The following is a 16475-nucleotide window of genomic DNA, read 5'->3' as shown; positions in this document are numbered from 1 at the left end:
AAAAAGAATGCAACTGGCTTAGTACAGTGCATGGCTGGTTAGAGAAGGATGGATTATCCAAACAAAACCAGAGTTCTTATAATAAGAATGGGAAATGGCTGTTGGGTAGGCAACCAACAGTGTTGCTTTCATGAGAGGACATAAATATTGTAACCTGAAAATAAAAAGCCACTAAACTGTTTTGTTGTTGTTATTTTAATGAGGACACATTCTTGGACATAAAATGTTTAGAAAAAATATATCACCGCTGGGCCAGTGTGGCTCAGTGGTTGAGTGCCGGGGTCCAACCCAGTTGAGCATTGATCTATGAACCAGGAGGCCATGGTTTGATTCCTAGTTAGGGTACATGCCCAGGTTGCAGGCTCGATCCCCAGTGTGGGGTGAGTGGGAGGCAGGCAATCAAAGATTCTCATCATTGATGTTTCTCTCCCTTCCTCTCTGGAATCTATCTATCTATCTATCTATCTATCTATCTATCTATCTATCTATCTATCTATATTTAAAGAGCCAGTCTTGAATATATCACCCATTTATCCTTCCTGAAAAATTTTCTTGAAAATATTACAGATGACTGAAAGGAGAATCAAAACAACTCCAAAAGGGGAAGTCATGTTATAAAAGAGCTGGTAGTAATCAATGAATCCAGTACAACAAAGTAAAGTCTACTTGTCTTTAATAAGCGTATCTGCATATTATATTAAAAGCCAAATACTTAAATGGCATTTAAGTGGGGACTTGAAAACTGAGAAGTAAACTGGTAAAGAAATGGGAAAAGGGCATTACAGACAGAAGGAACAACGTGTGAGCATTTCCTTAAGGCTAGAGTGGAGATAAGCACAAGATAGATTAGTCAGAAGTCAGATCATGCTGAGCCTTGTGAGACATGTTAGGGATTTGGAGTTCTATTTTAAGTATATTGAAAATCAATGCTGTATTTTGAATAGAGGAGTGATGTATCTGTATTCTGTTTCAAGATCATTCTGGTTTCTCTTTAAAAAGATAGATGGGAGGTGTGCAAGGATGAAGTTGAGACAATATTGAAAGTAAGAAATTATGTTACTTGGACTGGGAAGGAGTGTGAAAATGGTGAGCAATTCTTATATTGGAAATATGTGTAGAGACTAAACAGGACAAGCTGATGGATTGCATGTATATGAGGAAAAGTTGAGAGAAATTATAGAAACAAAGATCCAAGCTTTTGGCTGTGTGAATGGTAGTGCCATTTACTAAAATGAGAAATACGCAAAGATTCTCATCTTGAATGTTAACATGGGAAGAGGAGAGGGTTAAGTGGGACCAAGAGCTCTATTTTGAACATTTTAAGTGTGAGATTGTGACACATCTGAGTGAAGATGTTAAGGAGGCAGTTTGAGTTCAGACAATAGTCTGAGCTAGAAATATATTTTTGGAATTCTTGGCATATAGAAGATACATAGAAACCACAGGAAATAAGATTACCTAAAAAAAAAAAAAAAGAAGAAGAAAAAGGCAGGGAATCCCAGCATATAAAGGTTGGATAGAGAAGAAAATAAAGGGGATGGAAAAGGAATAGGCATGAGTTAAGAGGAAAACCAGAAGTGTTGGAATCTTGGAAGCCAAGAACAAGAAGTATTTATTTGTGTCAAAAAACTCCAGAAACTCTAGTAAGATGAGAACATGTGCATTTTCATTAGAAATGGCAACATAAAGGGTGATGGTACAAAAGCAGTTTCAGTTGAATGGTGGTGGTGAGGTGGAACTTCAGACTGCAATGGAATCCTACCCTATATAATAAAAAAGCCTAATATGCAAATTGTCCCCTTGACCAGGAGTTCGACCAGGGGGTGGGGCAGGCCTGCCAGCTGCAGCGGCAGCAGGCGGCCAGGGGAAGGGAGGCCCCGACCGGCAACTGGTCACTAGGGACCCTACTCATGCACAAATTTCATGCACTGGGCCTCTAGTTGAGAATAGAGTGTGCAAAGATATGGAGACTGTTTTGGATAACTCTTCTGAGTTTGGCCATGAAGATTGGAGCAATATCTGGATAGAAATAAAAACTCAAGAACTCAAGGGGAATTTTTTTTATATTGTTATTGATTTCAGAAATAGAGGGGGGGAGAGAGAGAGAGAGAGATTGGCTGCCTCCTGCATGCCCCACACTGGGGATGGAGCCCCAAACCTGGGCATGTGCCCTGACTGGGAATTGAACTGTGACCTCCTGGTTCATAGGTTGATACTCAAACCACAGAGCCACGCTGGCTGGGCAAATTTGTTTGTTCTTAAAGATGGGAAATATTATATTTGAATGCAGATAAATGATCTGATAGGTTGAAGATAGAGAGATGGAGTTGAAGATTGTACAGTGAGTCCCTCCAGAACTCAGTCATCAGCAAAATCAATTTCCTTAATGTCTCCCTTATTCCTTTTACCTACTTTATCTAACTGAAGCCTCTCTCTCCCCTAAGGGCCTTGCTTCTCCTACAGCTCTCTCAAGGAGTGGCAGTTTTTCCTCCCGCATCATTCATATCACAGGTCCTTGGGTGGGATAGATGTTTTTCTTGCACTTTATTAATGTTTCAAGAACATTTCCTCACCCTGGTCTCTTCAAAAACAGTCATCTTTGAATCTTGTACCATCAAACCATAGCACCCATTACTCATTCTTGTTGAGGTTATCTTCCAACACCATAGCTTACTCCTTCTTGGTCCATGAACATTTTACTCTCTGGATCACTTCACTCTCTCTAATACTCCTTTTGTCAATATTCTTGGGGATTTCAAGATCCTCACTGTGGAAGCCATCGATACCCTGGACTCAGTTTTCTTGGTCTTCCTTCCTTCAATGAGATTGTCCTTCACTCTTTGTTAGCTACTCACTCCTAATGTCATTCTAGATCTTTCACTACCATTAATAACCCTTACATAATCTCAATTTCAAACATCCTATCCTTCAATCTCTACCTTATTTCTAGATTCCCAACTCCAAGCACCCTTCAATATCACTGGGGTCTATAATCTACTGATTCTACCACTATTTCATTATCTCTTATCCCTATCTAGTCCTTCTTTTTAAAAATATTTTTATTGTATTTTTAGAGAGATAAGAAGGGAAGATAGAAATATCAATCCTGCACAACTCCTACCGAGGATCGAGCCCACAACTTGGGTACGTGCCCTGACCAGGAATTGAACCAGCAACCCTTCGGTGAATGGGATGATGCCCAACCAAGTCACAACTGGCCAGGGCATGCTTACTTCTTTTTACTCAGGTGTTATGAGTTGACCTGTGTCCTCCCAAAATATATGTTGAAGTCCTTGTACCTGCATCCAGTATTCCCCAGTACCTATGAATGTGACCTTTGAATATAGGAGCTTTGCAGATGTAGTCAAGATGAGGATGGGCCTTAATTTAATATGACTGGCATCCTTACAAAAAGAGAAAAAATTGGATAACCATATGAAGACAAGGTAAAGATCTGAATTCTGCTACCACAGCCAAGGAACGAATGCTTGGGGTTACTAGAAGTTGGAAGAGGCAAGGAAGGATCCTCCCCTTAAGCTTCAGAGGGAGCATGGCCCTGCCAGCACCGTGATTGCTGACATCTCGCCTCCAGACTGTGAAACAAATTCCTATTGTTTTGAACTACTGTTTGTGGCACTTTGCTACAGAAGCCCTGTGAAACTAACACACCAGGTTAAATTACATATGGCCAAATACAGTAATCATTAGTGAAATAAAATCATTCCCTTGCATACACTCTGAATCCCCTTGCTTTCTCTTCAATGTACTAAATAAACCCTGATTAAACTCAGTGTTCAGCTCTGACTATACCTGCAGTGAAACCTGACTTGAAAAACACACACAACCACGTTGATTGGTCTCACTTGAACACGTGACTAAATGCAATTGGACTCTAATGGTGCTTGGCAACCATATCGAATCTATCTACTCTATTCATTCACTTCTATAAAACCATTTCATATCTTCTCTTCTAAAACCTTCAGTAACTCCTCCCTAGTCCCCACTCTCAGCTAATGACCTCACTACGTATTTCAATGAGAAAATACCTTTCTAAGAAAAGTTCCACGAGCTTCCATGACATCACCTTCCTACCTGCACTTGTCCCCATATTTTTTGCCTTCTATCTGTGCCCCTGGCTAACCAGCCATTCCACATGTGCACCATATAGTACCCCGTCTTGGTTACTCAAAGACATCGCTACAAAAATTTTTCTCCTCCATCATAAATCTTTCCCTCTCTTCCAGAGATCATCCCTATTGCCTATTATTTCTCCCTTCTTAAAAAAAAAAAGTAACCAATTCATACAGCAAATCCTCTTTCATAAAATGACATTTGTTGTGACAGTTCGTTTATACTTGATTAAATTTTGGCTTAATTTATTTTTTAAAAATATATTTTGATTTTTTACAGAGAGGAAGGGAGAGGGATAGTCAGAAACATCAATGAGAGAGAAACATTGATCAGCTGCCTTCTGCATGCCTCCCACTGGGGATGTGCTGGCAACCAAGGTACATGCCCTTGACCGGAATCGAACCTGGGGCCCTTCAGTCCGCAGGCCAATGCTCTATCCACTGGGCCAAACCAGTCAGGGCAAATTTTGGCTTAATTATTAATGGTGGCCTTTGCAAACATGTTCCAGTTTGGATTGTAAATTATGTGGTTAGCTTACCTTTTAATAGAAAACTCCTTGAAAGTGGTGTCTATGTTCATTCTCCCCAGTTTTTCACCTTTTATTCTCTCCTGTGCCCCACTTCAAACAGGTCTTGATCCTATTTGCACTGAAACTGTTTTCAAGTTCACCAAACATGTCATTATTGTTAAATCTAATTGTCAATTTTCACTCATCTTTTTTTACCTTTGAGCAACATCTGACATAGCCAATCATTTCCCTCCTTTAAAACAATTTTCCCACTTCCCTTTCAAGGCACACACTGTCCTGATTGTCCTCCTGTCACTGCTTCTGGGTATCCTGTCCTGGTTCTTCCTCACCTGTCTGACCTATGAACACTGGAGTGGCAAAGAAGTGTGTCTAAACCTCTTCTGCTTTTTATCTACTTGTTCTACTTAGGGAAGGAGCTAGAATCCATCGTACTTACACACATACATAGTTACACAAAAGAGATGTGCTCAAGTAAGAATAGATAGCTCCCAACTTTGTCTAAGAAGTTACTGCAGGGATTTTGTTTGCTGAAGGTGGTGTGCAATCGCTGCACAGTTGCTCAGAAACATACAGACTAGCAGTTTTTTTAAAAATGTATCTCAAATCTTGTAGAAAAAGTGGAGTTACACAACCACTGCCACCTATTATAACTGCTTATGCATTTACTGACATTTTTACTTCTTCATATGACTCTGAGTTATTGTCTAATGTCCTTGCATTTCAACCTTTGTTTACTTTGTTCTTATGATGATATTCACTACTGGTGACAGTGCTTCTGAGGATACAAACTTCGCTGAAGCCTTCTGGAAAGCAGTTCCGATCATAGGAAATTCATGGCCTTTGATGGAGTTATTCTACTTTTGGGAATCTATCCTAATAATCCAACATGTAAATAATCCTTTGGCACAAAAAGTGTTCATTACAGTTATTTATAATAGTAAAACATTGGGAAATCCCAAATGATTAATACAGCAATTATTAAATTTTAGTAATATACTCAATGAAATATTATACAATAAGATGACAAAGAACTCATAGTGATATGGTGAAGCAAATTTTCATGGTATAGCAAAGAGGAAAAGTATTTCATGATTACATAAATGCAAATGCCAAGTAATTTGTATAACTAGAAAATGAGAAGTAACATTAACAACAAAAATACTTAGAATGCTCATAAGATATATTAAGAAGATATTTTAGAACTAGTGGACAATCCAAGCAATTATATTAAGGAAATAAAAAATGGAACCAAGAGTACAAGAAGGTTGTGGTAAGTGGAATAATGGTACCCACCTCCATCCCCAGCACGTTGTATGTTGTTTTACATGACAAAAGGAACTTTTGCAGTGTATATTTTTATATTACTTGTGCTTCAGTTTCTAAAATTGGTCACATTATAATGGCCACCAGGTATAATGGAACTACACAAAAAGGTAGATCAAAAGGAAGTCAAAGATGAAGCTACTCAGTCAATATATTAACAAGAAACTGAATTCTGAAGGCAAAAGGGAGGGAGGGGACTTATTGAAGACTAGAGACCCGATGCACGAAATTCATGCCAAGAGTAGGCCTTCCTTCCCAAGGAGGCCGGCACCAGCTTCCCCCTGGAACCCGGGACCTGGGCTTCCCTTACAGCCCCGGCTTCATCCAGAACGTCATCCAGTCTAATTAGCATATTACACTTTTATTATTATAGATACAGGGGGAAATGGCAAAGTATTAACTAGACTCCCACTAGACTACAGATAAGGCTTAAATACATTACAGTAATTCTCAAATATGTATGCTAACACAAGACCCTATCACTTTTAATATACTTGGCTTTTGCATGTTTTTATATTGATATGATAATATGAGAATGTCGTAAGTTCTGGAAATTTATAGAAATAGGATATTAAAAAGTTGCTTTATTTGCTCATTTTTTATCCCTCTTTAAAACTCTTTTGCCTTCAGAGCTCTAATATTTACTATAGAAAAATCTTGTTTGACTGCAAGGAATGGAGAAAGTAAAACCAGAGAAGCACCAAATCATTATCATATCTATGCTAATTATACTAATAAGAATTATGAAGTAAATATACTGAATTCAGATAAATGCTAAGATGCCACATTAGTTTTATACAAATAAAACGTCTCCAATAGCAATGAGTGCCCTATTAATATCAAAATTGGAATCAAGATTTCAATAAAAAATTTTAAATCTTCACCCGAGGACATTTTTATTGATTCTTAGAGAGAGGGGAAGGGAGATAGATAGACAGACAAGACAGACTGACTGATAAACATCGACTGGTTGCCTCTAGTACATGTCCTGTCCCCAAAACTTCTGCAATGTTTGGGACCAATTGAGCCACACAGGGCACAACTCAACAGATATACTTTTGGGGCATATCATTATTCACAAAAATTCTGAATGTGCCAATTTTTGCATATTAAGTTGGAGAATTTCTGTATTTTTTTGCTTAAGGCTTTAATTCATTATGATACACCAAGTGAACTTTTTATCATAGATCTTTCTCAAGTGTTTAATTATTATAATTTTGTTCAACATATTTCCTTGCACAAGATTTGTTCAGTGGTTACTTTTTAATGTTCCTGCTCTGATTTTACTGTATATCTATTCTTATTGATTTTTAAATATTGTGAAAGATGGACTTTGATCATACCCTATAAATTTATTTCACCCATATCCTACAGGGACTAATCTCTACTTATTTAAACCTTTATTCACATGCCTGTCTTTAAAAATATTCTCATTTATTCCTGATGACATTTATCATACCAACAAAAACAATTCTGCCCAATGATCACAAGAAAAAGTTTAATCACCTCACTGTACTCTCCTAACCACCACCCAGAAAGTATTTCTTCACTTAAACTATCAATTTCTGCACATAAAAATTAATAAAGTCAAGAATGAGAAATTTTATTTACCATTCAACCAGTTAAGTATAACATGTAAAGAATGAATTGACTTTTGATTAGTGATGCAAATTGAAAATAAAATCTAATTTATAAGTGTTGCTTTTTTTGTCCAAATATTTTTTCACAAGTTTTTTAAAACCAGATTACTCTTCTTGGTGATTTAGATACCTTTTTTATTCTAAGATCAAAAAATTATCATACATGTTTTATTATATAAATAGAAAAAAAGACATTAAGTTGATTTCACATTTTTCTATTAAAAGAGTTTCAAACTCTGAAACCTGCCAAGACTACATAGAAGTGTTGGTAACAGATATGCTGAATTTCAATATTGTAACATGAATTTCCTTCCACTTTATGATAATCCATTAGGTTAATATCTAATGGTTTATAAAAACCATCATGCTTACTTTATTTGCTTCATGTTACCATAAATTTTGTATTTCTCAATAAAAACTGCAAAACATTTATGAGAACTTATAATTGAATGAATTAGTGTTTTAAAAGCATTACTATATTAGTGCTTTTATGTCCTGTGTGATTTCAACTTTCAATATCTTATGTATTCTAAAAGGAAACTGAAACAAGTTCAAAATCTACTTTACTTTAGGCGTATGCTAAAAAAGATAGTTTGCACTTTAAGGAATTAGACACAACAGATCCTGTGTATCAGTCAATTTCTCAAAATCAAAAACTTTCAGCCATTACTCTCTGGGCCTCGTTTCCATTCTGTTTAGCTGATGGGACAGGCACATTTTGACAGCCACAACACCATATGCCACAATCAAAGCCAGATGACATTCTGGCACTGTAGTAGTATTATCAAGTGATATGCTAATTTCACTTTGTGATGGCTTGCGATAAATTAACTAGAAGCTCAGCTATTCAAAATTCTGAAGAACACAATATGGCAAATTTCTCCATCCCCCACCTTTTCCCCCAAGGACTCAAGGAGACTGTTCCTTTTAATAACCACCACATACTTTTCTGCCTACGTTCCATCTCCCCTCAGTCCAACTGAGAGGAAGAACTCAATACCTGAAAACATCCTTGATACCTCATCCATTTTATTCAACAAACTTATTGAGCACCTACTATGTGCCAGGCACTGTATGAGGCATAAGGAATACAAAGTTCAACAATGACAACAACAAAAACATAATTCCCGTCCTCACTGAGTTTACAATCTTCTAGATGATCTACATTAATCAAATACATATAAAATTACAAAGGTGTTCAATGCTAACTGGAGGTCTGTGTTCATGTGACAATGTGTCCCAGCAGTTTTGCTTTGTGATAGAAATTAGGGAATGAGCTGAGATATGAAAGATATGAAATAGGAGTTACATGAGTAGGGAAAGGTATTTCAAGCCAAAGGAATAGCATGAGCAAAGTTTCCAATGTGGAAGAAGTACTCTATTCTCACTTATTCCAGATACTTAAGTAGAACACAAAGTAACTGAAACATAGTACACAATGAGGCTAACTAAGCAGTAGTAACAATAACTAGCTTCTACTGAGTGCTTTTTAAGGTGATGTGTCAGCCACTGTTTTAATTTTATGAGACATTACCTCTTCTAATGCTCAGAGTTATTCTATAAAGTAAATGATAGACCTAATATACGTGACCTCATAGGTCACAACATATTTTTGTTTTCATCTTAAGAGCAATTAAAAGTCATTAAAGTGGCTTAAGCTGTGGGTAAGAATGAGTAGGCTGCCTTATATCCTGTGTGATTTCAAAACGAGAACTCTGCCTGGATATACAGAATGAATCGTAGTAGGTTCAGAGCAGCTGTAAGAAGACCAGTTAGGAGGCAATTCAAGTAATGCAGGCCAAACATGCTGATGGTAGCTTAGATTTAAAAGGTGGTGAGAAGCGAAGATAAGTGGACAAGTTTGAGAGATGTTTGCATGGTAAATTGACAGGCAATAAATTGACAGGGAGGGAGGGAAGGAGGGGGGGAAAGAGAAGGAGGGGGGAGAGGGGGGGGAGAGAGAGAGATAATATGAATGAATTAGAGAGAAGACAGTGTCTAAGATGAATTCTAGGTTACTAGTTTGGGAACCAGGGTGATGGTGTTGCCATTTACTGAAATAGGATGATGCTTTAAATAAACTGGAGGTTAATAAAAACTTGTTAAAGAGGAAATTATAACTCCTGTATTGGCAAGTATCGAATAATAATAACTACAATAAAAAACCATAAATATTTGCCTGCAATCATACACTGCCATACTAACATGCCTTAAATAAAAAATAATGCTTCAGGCCCTAACCAGTTTGACTCAGTGGATAGAGCCTGCGGACTGAAGGGTCCCAGGTTCAATTCCGGTCAAGGGCATGTACCTTGGTTGCGGGCACATCCCCAGTAGGGAGTGTGCAGGAGGCAGCTGATCGATGTTTCTCTCTCATTGATGTTTCTAACTCTCTATCGCTCTCCCTTCTTCTCTGTAAAAAAATCAATAAAATATATTAAAATTAAAATAAAATTTCTATCTTAAGCCTGTTTCACTTAAAAAAAAACAAACATGCCTCTTATTTAAAAAATAAAAAAATAATGCTTCAGCCCTGGTCGGTGTGGCTCAGTTAGTTGGAGCATCATCCAGTGCACCTAAAGGTTGTGGGTTCGATTCACAGTCAGAGACACATACCTAGGTTGCAAGTTCAATCCCCAAACAGGGCACAAACATGAGGCAACCGTCTATATTTCTCTCTCACATCGAGGTCTCTCTCTCTTCCCCGCTCTCTAAAATCAATAAGCATGTTCTCCAATGAGGGTTAATAATAATGGTAATGATGCTTTATAGTGTCACAAGATGGTCTTCTGAAATTCTAGGATAAAATATGAGAAAAGGGAAAAAAATACAAGACACCAAGAAAATGTTTTTTGACATACACAAAATTAAAATGCAAAACATGATTACATCGCCCTGACCGGTTTGGCTCAGTGGATAGAGCATCAGCCTGCAGACTGAAGGGTCCCAGGTTCGATTCCAGTCAAGGACATGTACCTTGGTTGCGGGCACATCCCCAGTAGGGGTTGTGCAGGAGGCAGCTGATCGATGTTTCTCTCTCATCAATATTTCTAACTCTCTATCCCTCTCCCTTCCTCTCTGTAAAAAATCAATATTAACAAACAAACAAACATGATTACAATTTCATTCCCCTGATCAGTAGTCTTACAGAGATTTAGAAAAAAATTTTTTCAAGATATGGCAACTTTATTTCTAATATGTGGTTTACTTTTCAACCACCAAAAAGGATGGGATTCACTTAATCAATCAAAAATCCTCCCACTATCTTATACATAGTTTGCATAATACATCTCTCTCTCTCTCTCTCTCTCTCTCTCACACACACACACACACACATAATTAAAAGTATTATATTTATCTTTAAAAGAAAAACAGATAAAAGACAGTGATTCTCCCCACCCCTGGCAAAATCTGCGAATTAATGACCAAAGTAAAATAAAAGCATATAACTGGGATTTAAGTCAAAAGAGCAAGTTATTAACTATGATTTCAGTAAAGTCACTTGTCCCTTCTGAGCCTTAGTGTTTTTATTTAACTTCTAAAATGTAAATAATACTCAGGTTTTCTTGTGGAAATTACATGAGATAGTGAATTTTAAATCTCTATAAAAACAGTACTCACTATAAATTTTTAAAAAATCCAACATTGCAAGTAGAATGCTCAGATCCACATTAATTATCATATCTACTGTTTGTATGGCTTTCTTAAGATGGCCAATAAAAAGGAATAAGACAGACATTTGGCTTCCATAACACTAAACAACTGTAATATGCCACAAATTTAAAATTTCTATAGAGCAAATCGGTCAATCCTGAGAAACACTGTCGGCTCTGAAGAAGTTAATGTCCCATCAAATCCGTTTTTCTATATGAGACTGCATTCGTTGAATATATACTTATAAATCAAAAGTACTCTACAAAGGATATTAGCTATAATATTAAATATTGAATTAGACCTTTGTTTTTAATCTAAGACTATTACATAGTTTTAGATTAACACAGTTTAACATAATTTTTAAATACTTTGAGGTAAAATATTCACAATTTAAATCTGTTCTTTGCTGTAGCATCAGCTCCCAAAACAAGGCCTGTATTAAAGTCATGTCAATGAAAATGGATGTTACAGAAGAAAAGACCAGTACTGTTTTAAATAAAATCCAAGTCACTCCAACACTTAACTAAATGAAGCCTGTATTTTCCTCCAAGTGCTCAGACATAGGGATGGCTATACTCCTGCCAACAAGCAAAGCACCATAAAGTGTCGTAACGTGGTTTAAAATTGTCAAGTACCTTACAGAACAAGTAGTCCAGCTGTTTCATGTTCTATCTTGGATATACTTATATTTAAGAATGCAAATTTTAAAATAGACTATCTATTTAAGTCTGTCTGTTTAATTATATCACAAATATACTTTAAGTCTTCAAAAACCTCTCTTGCTTAAACACTAGGAACTTTTATTTCATAATGCATGAAAGAGATTCTCTCTCATGTTGGTTTCAACCTCAACAATTCCTAGAAAATAGAATTCAAAATTTACCAGTCATTCTTATTATAGAAGACAGTATATATATCATAAAGAACTTTAATCAAAACTAGCTATATAAACTGGATATGTGCAAACATCCACCTAATCTGATACTATAAGAATGGTATGAAATTTTTCTTGTATGTATAAAGAAAATACTCTGAAAATTTTACTCTTAAATAGAGAAAAGATAAAGGTAAAGAAATAATATAAATCGTATTAATTAAAATTCGTAGTTACAAATGCTGCCAAATTTAGCTGGTTACTCTTTTACTTCTAACAAGAAATGTTTCAAAGAATGTACAAATAATGCTTTTTAAATCAGTTGGCCATATACTCTAATGCAGTGGTTCTCAACCTTCTGGCCCTTTAAATACAGTTCCTCATGTTGTGACCCAACCATAAAATTATTTTCATTGCTACTTCATAACCATAATGTTGCTACTGTTATGAATCGTAATGTAAATATCTGATATGCAGGATGGTCTTAGGTGACCCCTGTAAAAGGGTCGTTCGACCGACAAAGGGGTCGCGACCCACAGATTGAGAACCGCTGCTCTAATGTTTTGCTTTTTTACAGTTTGTGATTTTTTTTTTACACTTGTACCATTTTTTGTTGCAAATTATAGTCTCAATTTATACAGTTTACCCATCATTTAAAAAGATTTCTTTTTCACATTTCCAAGTTACTTTATAAGTTCAGTAGGGTGATTTGCCAGAATTTTCAAACCCAAAATTATATAATTTATTGTCTGATTGGACTTTTTACAGTAATTAAATACTTATAGATTTAAGTACATTATTTTAAAACATTTAAAATGTAAGCCTTTTATTTTACATTAGCCCTAAAAGCATTTGAATCTTTGTAAATCATAGTAATCATTAACAGAGAGTGATAAATTCAATAATCTGAGGAACACAATAGGTTTTCATTTTTCTTTTTAAAAAAATGCCTATAGTGTGATATCAAAATTAAGAAATGACATCTTCATTAGGCATGAAATTACTTTACAGTATGTGTTGACTTCCCTATATCAGACCAGTTTAAAAGAGGGTTAACAAACACAAAACAACCAAAGATTGTAATGCCCATACCTAATATTTCCTAAACTGGCTTTGGACTAGTCACTACTTCATCACATACCATTTAATTTTATTGTCATTTCATTAAAAGGAAATTCTCCCACTCGTTGGTAACATCACATTATAAATATAACCTCCCGACTGCAGAGCTATAATTTGGGTTTTGACTGTCACTCCTGCTATTCAACTGTCATCTTCTTTATATGATGAAGAAGAGCATCTTTCTCCAGGTGAGCCTCTGCAAGAGCCATTTTAGCTTTAGCCAATTCCTGCTTAAGAGATTCATTCTCTTCCATGAGCTGAAATGATAAATTTGAAAAATCAGAGAATTTAATCATTTTCAGAAAATATAGACAATTTATATATCAGCTAAAGGTGTGACACTTGGAACAGAAAAATAACCAATGCTGGCAAAGGTACACTTATGCTGAAAACTGCTTTGAGAAGCTATTTGGAAATACATATCAAGCCCTTAAAAATGTTCATAAGTACTGACCCAGCAATTCAAAACACTAATTAAAGCCTACTTTTGAAATCTAGCAGTGAATTAGTCTAACTTTAATTTCCCTGGACCTCTGTGGCTTTAGACACTGCGGACCTCTCTTCTCCTTCCTACGTGTCTCTCCTCTCTGCCTTTCTGCCACAGCTCTTTCATGTTTATCCCTCCCACATATGGACTTTTTATCCTCTCCTCCACTATGTAGGAACCCTTAAATTTTAATGTTCTGTTAGCTTCCATAATTGGTCATCTTCCTTTATCACTGAGTCATTCTATTAGGTCATCTCATGTACTCCTGTGGCCTGATCCACTATCAATCACTCTCGAGCTTCAGACCCACATTCTGAATATCTTATTAGATATTTTTATCTAGATGGCTAGTAGGTCTCCCCTCCTCATTAAGACTCCGTTCAGGTATTTTATCTTCTTAGGACTGTGTCTTAACCCCTACTTATGAAGATTTGATAAAACTAAGTACTTTCTCCCCAGAAAAACGCATTTACTAATACGTGAAAATATATGCATTTAATTTCAAAAAGTTCTCAGATTTCTTTGGTACAGCTTAAGAATTCCTGTCTTATAAACCAAGCTGGGTACTTGACTGTCTGTCCTCAATTGCTAGCATAGCATTACACAGTACATGGTAACCAAAATTCGCACACCCCTGTCTTTCCCACAGTCTTTGAGTTTTTCAGTAGAGAAGAGTAGTATACTGTCTAATTCTATATCCTAGCTCAGAGCTGACACCCAACAAATCCTGTTGAACAGATGAAATAGCTCATTCTGTGGTTCTATCATAGAAAATTAAACTTCTACTGGACATTTTATTTATAGTGGCAAAAAATAAGAAGCAACTCAAATGTTAACAAATATTAAGAGGAAGGTTTAGAAATGACAGTACATCTGCATCCATATTACTCTGTCATTAAAATAAATATGAAGAATAAGTAGCAATATCCAAAAATAATTGTTAAACAATGTTAAGTAAAAAAAATACAATATATACACTAGAATAACAACTGTTTAGGAAAATTATGGAAAAGAACCTAGGAAGAAAATAAAGTAGTATTAATAGCACTGTAGGAGGTTAGAATATATTTAAGTTGTTTTAAATATCTTTATGAAATATTATAACACTTTTGCAACTTAAAAATAAGACATCAAAATGAATATGTCGTCTAGGAAGTGTTCCTGGATTCCAGAAACGAGAACTCTTTCCACATTTACTCCTCTATCTCCCCATGAGACTACAACCCCTCTGAAGGCTGGGCCTGTCCCTATCTTGCTCAACAGCGTAACCCTCACTATGTGGGGGTTCATGACAGGTACTCAGTAAACATTACTTAGATAAGTAAATAACTTCTTAATTATTTAGGATCTAACATTTATTTTAATTACTGACACTGAATGAGAATGGATTAGTTTTCCCCATTACCTGTTCCCGAGTGAAGTTAAAGGAGCGCTCGGGAGAGTGAACTGACTGAGAAGGCCAAGGTGTCTCTGGACTTGTCTGAGTGGCTTGAGTGACACTGTGCTGTTCCTTCAGATCATACTTTCCACTGGAAAGCTGCACTGATTCACTTGTGACGTTTTCTTTCAAATCATTCCCAGTGTTAAGCATCTGAGAATCTGAACAAGTAAAATGCTCAGGTAAAACATTTTCAAATACATGATAAATCTGAATTTTTAATGTGAAAGACAAATTTTAAAATGAATATATATCTATTAGTATGAAGACTTTATTATGAAATAGAAAAAACAATAAAGTCAATAAACCAAAAGCTCATTCATTGTAAAGATGAACAAAATTGACAAAACTTTAGTTAGATTGACCAAAAAAAGAGAAAAGAAATTATTAGAATTAGAAATAAAACATGGGACATTACTACCAGCCTTAATGAAATAAAAATTATTATAAAGGAATACTATAACAACTGTATTCCAATAAAGATAACTTAGATGAAATAGAAAAATTCCTTGGAAGACAAACAACCAAAATAGACTACAGAAGAACTAGACAATGTGTATAGACATGTAACAGTTAAAGAGATTGGATCAGTGATTAAAAAAAAAAAAAAAAAAAAAGCTATCCATAAAGAAAAGCTTTCAAGTGAAGTCCATCAAACATTTAAAGAAGAATGAATACCAAATCTTTACAAACTCTACCAAAAAATAGAAGAGGAGAAACATTTCTCAGGTCATGCTATGAAGCCAATATTACTGATTGTAAAATCAGACAAAACTAAAATCAAAATGTTCATAAATATAAACACAAAAATCCTCCACAAAATATTAGCAAATTCATATATATAAAAGCCAAGCAACCAGAACGATGGAATGACCAGTTGCTATGACTCGCACTGCAGCGGCCAACCAATCCGATCGGGGCCCTTCCCCCAAGCCAGCCTGGCACCCTCTCCTTCGCCTCCCCCAGCCCGTGGCCGGCCCCTCATCCGGCCAGCCCTGCCCCCAATCGGCCCTCCACCCCCATCAGGGGCAGAGCCGGCTGGCCAACTGCCTGCGGCCCGTCTACCCTCTCCAGCCCAGCCCAATCAGCCCCCATTGGGGCGGCTGGCCGGACCCCACCTGTGCACAAATTCGTGCACCAGGCCACTAGTCTACACTAATAAAAGAGAAAAATGGTAATTGGCGTACGATGCTACCCTTTTCATTGGCTAATCAGGGCTATATGCAAATTAACTGCCAACTAAGATGGCAGTTAACTGCCAACAAAGATGGCGGCTA

The 16475-nt window shown here is 36.3% G+C and overlaps 1 protein-coding gene across 7 annotated transcripts in view; it reads right to left on the bottom strand.

Annotated features, from left to right (window-relative positions):
* Positions 1-8635: 8635 nt before the first annotated feature.
* Positions 8636-16475, bottom strand: part of BLTP3B (bridge-like lipid transfer protein family member 3B) — a 92502-nt gene continuing 84662 nt past the window's right edge. For 6 of the 7 annotated variants that reach the window (XM_059681882.1, XM_059681885.1, XM_059681884.1 and 3 more), the window contains 2 exons: positions 15166-15359; positions 8636-13530 (listed from right to left, as the gene is read on the bottom strand). In XM_059681882.1, the coding sequence (XP_059537865.1) occupies positions 13411-13530; positions 15166-15359 (314 nt within the window). In that variant the 3' untranslated portion in view covers positions 8636-13410. The remainder of the gene's footprint in view (positions 13531-15165; positions 15360-16475) is intronic. The other variant, XM_059681886.1, reaches the window with a different exon arrangement.

The sequence above is a fragment of the Myotis daubentonii genome, chromosome 2 (assembly GCF_963259705.1).
Source record: "Myotis daubentonii chromosome 2, mMyoDau2.1, whole genome shotgun sequence".
Classification (NCBI taxonomy): domain Eukaryota; kingdom Metazoa; phylum Chordata; class Mammalia; order Chiroptera; family Vespertilionidae; genus Myotis; species Myotis daubentonii.
This window is presented reverse-complemented; position numbering and strand designations above follow the sequence as displayed.